General features: G+C 42.9%; 1 protein-coding gene across 5 annotated transcripts in view; it reads right to left on the bottom strand.

Annotated features, from left to right (window-relative positions):
• Positions 1-6,354, bottom strand: part of tdrkh (tudor and KH domain containing) — a 37,135-nt gene extending 30,781 nt beyond the window's left edge. For all 5 annotated transcript variants that reach the window (XM_086272214.1, XM_086272215.1, XM_086272216.1 and 2 more), the window contains exons 1-3: positions 6,231-6,354; positions 3,595-3,755; positions 3,396-3,487 (exon numbers count right to left, since the gene is read on the bottom strand). In XM_086272214.1, the coding sequence (XP_086128340.1) occupies positions 3,396-3,487; positions 3,595-3,724 (222 nt within the window). In that variant the 5' untranslated portion in view covers positions 3,725-3,755; positions 6,231-6,354. The remainder of the gene's footprint in view (positions 1-3,395; positions 3,488-3,594; positions 3,756-6,230) is intronic.
• Between the last annotated feature and the right edge of the window lie 6,102 nt (positions 6,355-12,456).

The following is a 12,456-nucleotide window of genomic DNA, read 5'->3' as shown; positions in this document are numbered from 1 at the left end:
TGTCCAGAAGCTCTTGTCTGCTGTAGGTCAGCAACGCACAGCAATTCTGGACGAATAATCCGGTTAAAAGTAGATAAAAAACCACTAAATAGCAGATTCTGGAGAGACACGGAGAGACGCGTTGTTCACGCGCCGCCATCTTGGATGTCCTATGGACAGATTCCCCCACCTGAGCTGTAGATCTCTGCAGCTCGTCCAGAGTCACCATGGGCCTCTTGGCTGCATTTCTGATCAGTGCTCTCCTTGTTCGGCCTGTGAGTTTAGGTGGACGGCCTTGTCTTGGTAGGTTTACAGTTGTGCCATACTCCTTCCATTTCTGAATGATCGCTTAAACAGTGCTCCGTGGGATGTTCAAGGCTTGGGAAATCTTTTTGTAGCATAAGTCTGCTTTAAATTTCTCAATAACTTTATCCCTGACCTGTCTGGTGTGTTCTTTGGACTTCATGGTGTTGTTGCTCCCAGTATTCTCTTAGACAACCTCTGAGGCCAACCTCAGGGCAGTTGTGGAGCTGTTTTGCAAAGAAGAATGGGCAAGGATTTCAGTCTGTAGATGTGCAAAGCTGGTAGAGACAGACCCTAAAAGACTGGCAGCTGTAATTGCAGCAAAAGGTGGTTCTACAAAGTATTGACTCAGGGGGCTGAATAATTACGCACACCCCACTTTGCAGTTATTTATTTGTAAAAAATGTTTGGAATCATGTATGATTTTCGTTCCACTTCTCACGTGTGCACCACTTTGTGTTGGTCTTTCACGTGGAATTCCAATAAAATTGATTAATGTTTGTGGCTGTAATGTGACAAAATGTGGGAAAGTTCAAGGGGGCCGAATACTTTTGCAAGCCACTGTATCTATGCTCTAGCTGCGCAAGCTTTGGCCTTCAATGCTCGGAGTTCATAGGTAAAACCAGGGAGCAGAGCGAGTGAAGGAAACAGAGTGAGTTTTTACAGGAGCCAGAGAATCAAGGACATTGAGTAAACAATTTTTATAATATAATAACAAATCATCAGGAGCAGAATAGAAGTCCGGAATCTGAATATTGTCCAGTCTGGTAGTGAGAATGTCCATACAATGTTCTTGATGTTGTGGAATGAGATGAGACGGTTTGGTTTGGTAGAAGAGCAGCTGAGACTGAGGTTAAATGAAAGGAGGAAATGGTCAGTTATGGGAATTTTAGCAGCAGAAAGATTCGAGGGAGTAAGACCAGAACAGCAAATCAAGTCCAAGGTGTGCCCTTTGGAGTGAGTGGGAAAAGTCAATAAATTGTTTAAATTCAAAGCCCTCGAGACAGGGGGAAAAGTCTCTGGTGACCAGAAGGTCATTATTATATATTCATATTATTATATATGAATGTTGAAATCTCCCACCAAGATAACATTTGGGGAGAGAGATGAAGGATGGGTTAGCAGATTAGCAAAGTCACTGAGGAAGTCAGGGTTAGGTTTTGGGGGGGGGGGGGGGACAGTAGCTATCATGGTGGGAATGGGTCCAGTCAGCTCACATGCAAGGCACTCTAGGGAGCTAAAGGTATTAGGGCTGAACGATATATCGCATTTGCGATAATATCGCGACATGATCAAGTGCAATTTTCTAACCGCAAAGGCTGCGATTATACTCTGGACATGTCCAAATTCATGGGCTGCATCCTCCTGAGGCCGCATTTGTAGACCGATTACGTCACAGCGACGTGCCGAAGGCTGTCCAAATTACTACCATATCCCAGAATTCATAGCGTGGCCCAGCCAAACTCCAGTTTCCAGCAATGGCGGCCGCTACTAAGTTTTAAAATTACTCATACTAATCTTTCTGGGTCACAAAATAAACTTTTAACATATTTTCAGGCGAGAAAGTAGTTGTGTAAACATCAAATATCTGCTCGGTTTATCAAGATATCCCATATTTGCAAAAGTGCTTCGACGTTTTCAGAGGCGTCTGCTACCCACCAGCTCGACAGCTAGCCGGGAGCTCGAGGGTTACTGATGCGGCCGAGAACGGCACAACTCCCGGCACATCATTTTCAGATCACCGCGGAGTTTCGCTGCTCGGGTTAAACGTAATATATAAGTCACTTAGACAACCTAAAAATGTTATTGTTGGGCTTTTTTCAGTGTTTTGTTTGTTCGTGAGTAAATCGGTTTGGCTGAGATTAAAGTTATTAGATTAGATAAAATAAAACTTTATTAATCCCCCGGGTGGGTTCCTCCTTGGTTTTCACACAGCTGACTAAACGTCAAACAGAAAACTTATTAAACAGAAGTATGAGACAGTCGAGAATTTACACCAGTGTCTGGTTATATTTTAGATAGCAAGAAGCAGACGGCCGAGTTTATTAAACTCCACCGAGACAGCGGTGACGCTAATCAGAAGGCTAGACCGTCCAATTTCATGCCTTTAAATTTTAAAGGCGTGTTTGTGTGTGTGTTTATACAATTGCTATTATGTTTGCACTTTATGTGTAATGTTACTGACTGCAAAGATCAGTAAGATGTGTGTATTTTTTATTTATTAGTTTTATTTATTTAATATTATTTTTTAATTGAATGACTGTCTAGTAGTTCACAGATGTCGAAAAACTGAGTGTGGTAAAGCCACTGATTTTTTTTATGTATATTTCTGCAATCTGCACATTGTACTGACTTTCATTTTAATGTTTACACCAGGGTTCCTTGTCAGCACTTTATGCTCAGATGTTTGTAAGCTAAAAATAAACTATTGTGTATGTTCAAATATACTGTTGTGATTGAAGAAGTTAAATAAAAATGTCAGTCATCAATTCATGCATCACCTCATGTCATCATAACAGAGGTCTGTCTTCCAGGAAAGAACAGTTTAAAATTAATGTAATATAGTATTGGCCATACTATATGATGTATTGCTTGTCTTTGTTTAATAATACAGAAGACAAAGACCTTAAAAAATAATCGCATATCGCATCGCAATCGCAATATTGGGGCAAAAAATCGCAATTAGATTATTTTCCATAATCGTTCAGCCCTAAAAGGTATGAACATTAACTGGCAGGACCTTCAAGTGCTGACGAAAAATGATCGCGAGACCACCCCCACGACCTGAGCAGCGAGGTTTAGAAAAGCAAACAAACCCCAGAGGAGTAGATTCATTTAGCGGAGAAAAGTCATCAGGTTGTTGCCAGGTTTCAGTTAAACAGAAAAAGTCAGACTTATTGCAGAGTACCAAGAGAGAACCCACACAAACACAAAGTCCCCAGCCAGTTGGTGGATTTGAACTCAGGACCTTCGTGCTGTAAGATAACAGTGCTAACCACCATGTTGCCACAAAATAAATGCATTCCGGTTATTTCCACTCATTTACAATAAACGTTCAACCACACGGAACAAGCAACAAAGAAGCAGACAGTGAAAAGGTCTGAACAACTCACCATGTCTAAAAATGTGGCTTGGCATCGGTACATGTTCCTGTACACCTCTATAGGAAGCGTCATCTTGGACACCTCAGTGTTGGGACCCTGATCTGTTAATATCAATCATATACAGATAAGCTCATAATAAAATAAAATCTATTAATTATCATACACAAATTAGGTTTGGAATGATACCTGTTCAATGAGAGATACTTACTGCTCTTGGTGCCGTTTATGTGGCGATAGATGATGTAGCCCAGAGTGGCCCCGACGGAAAGCCCTGCAGCCAGAGCCACTATTTTCCCAGAGCTCAAGCTGGTCTTATGACCTTCCTTCACTGCATCCATGACACCTTGTGCACCCTGCAGGATGCTTTACCTAAACACACACACGACACAAGTCTCCATCCATTGGTACTATCAGCCTTATTAATGATCTTCTACTCCTTCTTCCATCCATGTTGCCAGCTACAGTTTATAGAATGTTTTTATTTGGACATCTTATTGCTTCGTCCTGAGAATGACCCCTTATTGCAACACAGAAACTGTGGCTCTCAAGAATAGTCATCAGCACACATTGTGCCACATCTACTTTGAGCTAGGTAAACATTCATAAATAATATGATTAAGAGCAAAGAGAATTTAAATATCAGTTATTTTTATAAAGATATCTTTGTTTCAATTAACAATAAATAAAACATCAAAAAGAACATTTAAACAGAAAAAATATATACTGTATCAGATGTTGCTCAAATTCAAACTCAAAAGCCCAGGACCTTTGAATTAGTTAAACAAAAGATTCAGGTCAGGCCACTACAAATATTCTTTGGTTTTTTTAAGAGGTGGACTTTCTGGTGTTTTGGATCATTGTGCAGCTCCAGAACCCAAGTGCACTTCAGCTTGAGGTCATGAACAGATGGCCAAACATTTCCCTTCAGAAAAACAACTTCATTTTGTGTTTACTTGCGTTATCTTTGTCTAATATTTACATTTGTTTGATGATCTGAAACAGTCAAGCGTGACGAGGAGGAAGGAAGGAAGGAAATCAGGAATGGGTCAAACACTTTTTTTTTCTTTTTACACCACTATGTATATACATACACAATGCAGTACTGAGGGTTTCTATTAAATTCAGATTTAGACAAAACTGTACTTTCAAATATGGACCATCTCATTCAAAAGATAAAAATGATTACATTGGTGTGGCTCCCAAAAATCAACTGTCTCAATGATGTTGCCTGTTGGAATAACCTCACAGGTACTTGGCCAATTTGACCAAAAAATGTAAGACTTTCTGTAAGATAAGAATAAACCGAGGATCAGTAGAAAGAAAACATGGACATTGAGACAGAGGAAGAAATATAAATATATAAACATAAAATGTGATTTTTCATATCTGAGACAATCTATACATCTTTATGTGATGTGTGTATCGGAAACATTGGCTTGAAAAAGGAATATGTACAATGAGCAATGTTTATTTGGATGGAGTGGTTTGTCATATGAAATTATTCAGAAAAGCGTTTTGAAAAGAGACTTTCTGGCAATACTTACAAATGAGAGAAAATATTTTTAAAGTCCAATTTATCATGAACAAGAACCAAGTGAGTGACTTTTTGGATCTTTATGAAGTTGCACATAAGGCAGCTGTGCTTTATAAACTGTTAAACAAATAGAAAAAGGACACCTTCAATACTCTGAGGATTTGGCAAAAGGACCTTGGATGTGCAATGAGCAAGAAGAACTGGTCTGGAGTACTCTCCAATACTAATAAATACCTTTTAAAAAGGCCCATGGAAAATTCATGCCATTTCTAAAGTAATACGTGGGTTTTATTTTACCCACTTATAGTTTGGATGTAATGTGCAACAATTTCTGTTGGAAATGTAAATCAGAAAAGGAACATTTATTCATGTTATTTGGGAATTTAAACAAGTGTATCCCTTTTGGAAAAAAAAAATCTAGATCGTGTAGTGGACTGGTTAAGTTTGATAATACCCAAATCACCAAGGTTATGTTTTTTCTGAGACCAGTCGGTCTTACCCACTGCATCCAAATACTGCTTTGTGGTGGCAAAAGCAGGTGCTTTTACAGCCACAAGAATAACCCGAAGAGTATGGAAAGACACATCCTCCCCAAATTTCAAAAACTGGACAGAAGCTATGTAAGAAATTGGATCATACAGAAAATGTTGGCAAGAATTGACTATGATACTAAAAACTTTAGGAGATCTTTGAGAGGGCAGTTTGTAGAAATGGTTGTAGGTTAGAATCTCAAGCCCAGCCTTTCTTTGTCTTTCTGTTTTTATCCCAGTTTTCTTCCACTCTCTTTTTACATAGGCATGTAGTTATGATCAGCACATTCACGGAAAATCAAATAATGACCCCGTCTGATCTCGTTAAACAAAAATTTTAAGAACGACTTTCATGACTCACACTATTGAGTGTAGGCTTCAACCCAGCTGCCTTCTAATGAGAATCGTACTTAAAAACCCATTGAATGCGGCATGTCTTCCTAAATATAACACAACGTGATAATTGCACCCTGCATGCATTTGCTTAGGAGTGTATATATTTTGGGCATTTGATAGTTCTGTTTAGCAGCAGCTTACCACTTTAGGACAATAATATAGAACAAATATTACATTTAGATTCGAATACTGCATGCAGTCTCCTCGGACCTGCTCATACAAGATAAGCTAGCTGCTGCTTTCAGCACTGACACAAGGTAACTAAACGCCACTAGCATGCTCAGATACATGATATCACAGCCTTTATATGTTTTCGACGCTAATACGATTTAGAATCAACGGCATTTTGGAAAGAGTTTCCACTCCCTTCCCACTCGACCTTACCTGTCGATTTGTTAACCTCCTAGGAGGAAGTTCTCAATAAACCGGAAACAATATTTAGTATTTAATTTTCGAATATTGAATTTTCTAATGTGCAGCAGCAAATTAGCTATTAACACTAAAAAAAACACTTTATAAATAATTCACTATGAAAAATCTATTAACCACAAACGTGATTATTTAAATGAAACATTTTATTTTAAGCCGTCAACCGGAAGCCCACTTCTCGCTGTGCAAGCTGCGTGCAAGCTCTCTCAGCCCAGTGACTGTGAAGAAGAGGCGTTCCCCTCAGAATCAGACCTCAGCACCACCCGGTGGCAACAGACAGACATCACAGACAACCTGTGTGTCAACTCTTGTGCTGAATACATTCATTTGTTTTAATATTTGAGCAAATTTGTCGCAATTCCAATATTCAAACACAATTTAAAAAGTACAACTGCTGACCATAATTTGTACTGTCAGTGAAACCAGGTGTTTTACTGAAAAAGGTACAGGCAAAACTTTAGTTTTCTAGAACCTTACCTGAAGGTTACAATTTGGAGAGCGATCTAGGATTATTTCCTGAAGGTAAGTTATGTAGAACCTTAAGAGAACTTGTTTAAACTGTTGATGTTATGGGAGAACCTCAGAGGACCTCCAGGGAATATTGCCTTCTATTAGTGCCTCAGAGAACATATTGCAACCACTACAGCTGTCTGGAAACGTCAGTCATATTTAAGGGCATTGACTATAGTGATAGCTACAAAAAACAAAAAAAGATGTGATTTTTTTTTTCAGATAAAATGTAAAACTGTACGAACACACAATATCATTCTTCTCTTAGGATGGAAAAGAGAGCTTTAAACAGACTGATGTTTTTCAGGTAAGTAGGCATAATAGAATAGAATAGAATAGAATAGAATAGAATACTTTTATTTGTCAATTTCTTCAAATGTACTTGCCATACAAAGGAATTGAAATTACGTTTCACACTGTCCCATGCGTAGACATTGACAACAATAAGGTGCAGATGCACAACAAAAACAGCCCTAACAATAAAGTAATAAATAGTAATATAATAATATAAATAGTGCTAAAAGAAATACTAAAAATATATATATAGCAGCAGGTGTGTGCAATTGCAATGCAAGTCAGGAATGTTTTCAGTTCTTGGTTCAGAGAGTGTTTCCTTGTTGGAGAGTGTGCGTGGGTGAGTGGGGGGGGGGGGGGGGGGGGGGGGGTAGAGTCCAATTCTGTCTTCCTATACTTCTGCCAATCTGGTGATTCTGCTGGCTGGGAGCCGGGAGGGAAAAGAGTTCAGCAGTCTCACAGCCTGGTGGATGAAGCTGTTGGTGAGCCTGGTAGTGCGGGAGCAGAGACTTCTGTATCTCTTTCCAGAGGGCAGGAGGCTGAACAGACAGTGCGCGGGGTGGGTTGCATCGTTGACAATTGTGATGGCTTTGCGGGTGAGGCGAGTGGTGTAAATGTCTTGCAGGGAGGGGAGTGGTACACCAACTATCCTCTCAGCTGTTCTCACAATGCGTTGTAGAGCTTTTCTGTTATAGTCAGTGCAGCTACCGCCCCACACAGTGATGCAGCTGGAGAGGATACTTTCAATAGTTCCTCTGTAGAATGTAGTCAGGATGGGTGGTGGAGCACTTGCCCGCTTGAGTTTGTGCAGGAAGTAGAGGCGCTGTTGTGCTTTCTTGGCCAGTGATGCTGTGTTGGTGGTCCAAGAGAGGTCCTCACTGATGTGCACCCCCAGGAACTTGGTGCTGCTCACCCTCTCCACCGCAGCGCCGTCGATGGTCAATGGGGGGTGACAGGTGTGGCCTCTCTGGAAGTTGACAATAATCTCCTTGGTCTTACTGACATTTAGCAGGAGGTTGTTGTCTCTACACCACGTGGTCAGGAGCTCAACCTCTTTCCTGTAGTGATGTAGTGTTGGTGATGAGCCCCACCAGCGTTGTGTCGTCCGCAAACTTCACAAGGTGGTTGGAGCTGTAGGTTGGTGTGCAGTCATGTGTCAACAGGGTGAAGAGCAGAGGACTGAGCACACAGCCTTGTGGAGCCCCCGTGCTCAGGGTGATGCTGTTTGAGACCTTGTTGCCCACACGCACCGCTTGAGGCCTCTGGCTGAGGAAATCCAGCAGCCAGTTGCAGAGGGAGGTGCTGAGGCCCAGTCTGTCCAGTTTACAGATGAGTTGTTGTGGTATTATGGTGTTGAATGCTGAGCTAAAGTCTATGAACAGCATTCTCACATATGAGTCTTTCTTGTCCAGATGAGTTAGGGCCGGGTGGAGGGCAGAGCAGATTGCATCCTCTGTGGATCGTTTCGCTCTGTATGCAAACTGGTGTGGGTCCAGGGTGGGAGGTAGGGTGGATTTGATGTGTGACATGACTAGTCGTTCAAAGCACTTCATAATAATGGGTGTCAGTGCCACGGGGCGGTAGTCATTGAAACAGGCTGGGGGGGGAGAGAGATGATACAGGAATATAAACATCCTTATAAATTGTCAAAGGAGCTTGCAAAGAAAAGCGTCTGGACTTCTTTAAGTTACTTGAAGACGTTTCACCTCTCATCCGAGAAGCTTCTTCAGTTCTAAGGTCAAATGGTGGAGAGTCCCAGATATAAACCTAGTGGGAGTGACCCCCCACAGAGGGACAAAAGGACCCCCTGATGATCCTCTAATCGCCTGAGCCAAGGTGTGTAACTGGGTGTGGGTCCCAATCAGCCAGAGTTTCGGGTGTGTTCATTGTGAAACCTGGCCCCACCTTATCATGCGAATTCCTGAGGTCAGATGGCCCAGGATGTGAGTGGGCGTTAAGGCGTCTGGGAAGGGATCTCAAAACTGGATTATAGATGGCAGAGAGTTGGTGTCGTAAACCCCCGCCTCTGTTCAAAGATGGTCGCTCACAGTGGACATACAGTGGGGCAAAAAAGTATTTAGTCAGCCACCGATTGTGCAAGTTCCCCCACTTAAAATGATGACAGAGGTCAGTAATTTGCACCAGAGGTACACTTCAACTGTGAGAGACAGAATGTGAAAAAAAAGTCCATGAATTCACATGGTAGGATTTGTAAAGAATTCATTCGTAAATTAGGGTGGAAAATAAGTATTTGGTCACCTCAAACATGGAAAATCTCTGGCTCTCACAGACCTGTAACATCTTCTGTAAGACGCTTTTCTGTCCTCCACTCGTTACCTGTATGAATGGCACCTGTTTGAACTCATCATCTGTATAAAAGACACCTGTCCACAGCCTCAAACAGTCAGACTCCAAACTCCGCCATGGCCAAGACCAAAGAGCTCTCGAAGGACACCAGGAAAAGTATTGTAGACCTGCACCAGACTGGGAAGAGTGAATCTACAATAGGCAAGCAGCTTGGTGTGAAAAAATCAACTGTGGGAGCAATCATCAGAAAATGGAAGACATACAAGACCACTGATAATCTCCCACGATCTGGGGCTCCACGTAAGATCTCATCCCGTGGGGTCAAAATGATCATGAGAACGGTGAGCAAAGATCCCAGAACCACACGGGGGGACCTGGTGAATGACCTGCAGAGAGCTGGGACCAAAGTAACAAAGGTCACCATCAGTAACACACTACAACGGCAGGGAATCAAATCCCGCAGTGCCAGACGTGTTCCGCTGCTGAAGCCAGTGCATGTCCAGGCCCGTCTGAAGTTTGCCAGAGAGCACATGGATGATACAGCAGAGGATTGGGAGAATGTCATGTGGTCAGATGAAACCAAAGTAGAACTTTTTGGTATAAACTCAACTCGTCGTGTTTGGAGGACGAAGAATACTGAGTTGCATCCCAAGAACACCATACCTACTGTGAAGCATGGGGGTGGAAACATCATGCTATGGGGCTGTTTTTCTGCCAAGGGGACAGGACGACTGATCCGTGTTAAGGACAGAATGAATGGGGCCATGTATCGTGAGATTTTGAGCCAAAACCTCCTTCCATCAGTGAGAACTTTGAAGATGAAACGAGGCTGGGTCTTCCAACATGACAATGATCCAAAACACACCGCCCGGGCAACAAAGGAGTGGCTCCGTAAGAAGCATTTGAAAGTCCTGGAGTGGCCTAGCCAGTCTCCAGACCTCAACCCCATAGAAAATCTGTGGCGGGAGTTGAAAGTCCGTGTTGCTCGGCGACAGCCCCAAAACATCACTGCTCTCGAGAAGATCTGCATGGAGGAATGGGCCAAAATACCAGCTACTGTGTGTGCAAACCTGGTAAAGACCTATAGTAAACGTTTGACCTCTGTTATTGCCAACAAAGGTTATGTTACAAAGTATTGAGTTGTATTTTTGTTATTGACCAAATACTTATTTTCCACCCTGATTTACGAATAAATTCTTTACAAATCCTACCATGTGAATTCATGGATTTTTTTTTCACATTCTGTCTCTCACAGTTGAAGTGTACCTGTGGTGCAAATTACTGACCTCTGTCATCATTTTAGGTGGGGGAACTTGCACAATCGGTGGCTGACTAAATACTTTTTTGCCCCACTGTAGATGGCTTCTTTCACTCCTCTTTCAAACCATCTGTCCTCTCTGTCCAAAATGTGAACATTGGCATCCTCAAAGAGTGTCCTTTATCCTTAAGATGCAGATGGACTGCTGAGTCTTGTCCTGTGGAGGTGGCTCTTCTGTGTTGTGCCATGCGCTTGTGAAGTGGCTGTTTGGTCTCTCCAATGTAGAGGTCTGAGCATTCCTCGCTGCACTGTACAGCATACACCACATTGTTAAGTTTGTGTTTTGGCGTTTTGTCTTTCGGGTGAACCAGTTTCTGTCTGAGCGTGTTGCTGGGTCTGAAATACACTGGGATGTCATGCTTGGAGAAAACTCTCCTGAGTTTCTCTGATACACCGGCTACATAGGGGATGACAATGTTGTTGCGTCTGTCCTTCTTATCCTCCCTCGCTGGTGTCTGGTCTTCTTTTCTGTGCCTCTTTGCTGACTTTAAGAACGCCCATTTAGGATAGCCGCACGTTTTGAGTGCTTCCTTTACATGTGTGTGTTCCTTCTTTTTCCCTTCAGGCTTAGAGGGAACATGTTCTGCCCGGTGGTGTAGGGTCCTGATTACTCCAAGTTTGTGTTCCAAAGGGTGATGGGAGTCAAAGAGGAGGTACTGGTCCGTGTGTGTGGGCTTCCGGTAAACTTCGATGTTGAGTTTGCCGTTCTCTTCAATGTGCACGGCGCAATCCAGGAAAGGCAAACAGTCGTCCTTTGTGTCTTCCCTGGTGAACTTGATGTTTTTATCCACAGCGTTAATGTGCGCAGTGAAGGATTCCACTTCTTGTGTCTTGATTTTGACCCAGATGTCGTCCACATATCTGTACCAGTGGCTGGGTACTCTTCCTTTGAAAGAGCCAAGAGCCTTCCTTTCCACTTCCTCCATGTAAAGGTTGGCTACAATAGGTGACACGGGGGAGCCCATGGCACAACCATGTTTTTGTCTGTAGAAGCCTTCGTTGTACTTGAAATATGTAGTGGTGAGGCAGAGGTCTAACAGTGTGCAGATCTGATCGGGTGTGAAGTTGGTCCTGTCCTCCAAGGAGCTGTCTTCTTGTAGTCGTTTTCTGACAGTCTCCACGGCCTCCGTGGTGGGTATGCAAGTGAAGAGAGAGACTACATCAAAGGACACCATGGTTTCATCTGGATCCAGGGTAAGTTTCTGGCCCTTGTCAGGGCTGGGATAGCTCAGTAGGTAGAGTGGTGGCCCCTTGATCGGAAGGTCGGGGGTTCGATTCCCCTGAACAGCTACCCTGAGGTACCCCTGAGCAAGGTACCGTCCCTACACACTGCTCCCCGGGCGCCCAGTGGCTGCCCACTGCTTCACTGAGTGAATGGGTTAAATGCAGAGAGGGATTTTCCCCACGGGGACCAATAAAGTACACTTTCTTCTGAAGTCGGTGGAGTTCTTGATGTGGTGTGGGGTGTTCCCCACAAGAGGCGCAAGGATGGTAGCAAGGTGTTTAGCAATGTTGTAAGTGGCTGAGTTTATGGGTCTGAGGGGGGTGGGGGGGTTACTCCCACTAGGTTTATATCTGGGACTCTCCACCATTTGACCTTAGAACTGAAGAAGCTTCTTGGATGAGAGGTCAAATGTCTTCAAGCAACTTAAAGAAGTCCAGACGCTTTTCTTTGCAAGCTCCTTTGACTACGATGACCTGGATGACTGAGAACCTTCACAGACAGATCCTTATAAATTATGTAATGCTGTA

Source organism: Aulonocara sp. 'chitande type north' Nkhata Bay, linkage group LG18 (assembly GCF_057382095.1).
Source record: "Aulonocara sp. 'chitande type north' Nkhata Bay isolate Kocher_YH1m ecotype deep benthic linkage group LG18, A_spYH_male_GT1.1, whole genome shotgun sequence".
Classification (NCBI taxonomy): domain Eukaryota; kingdom Metazoa; phylum Chordata; class Actinopteri; order Cichliformes; family Cichlidae; genus Aulonocara; species Aulonocara sp. 'chitande type north' Nkhata Bay.
Note: the sequence above shows the minus strand (reverse complement) of the source record. Positions and strands in the feature narration are given on the sequence as shown.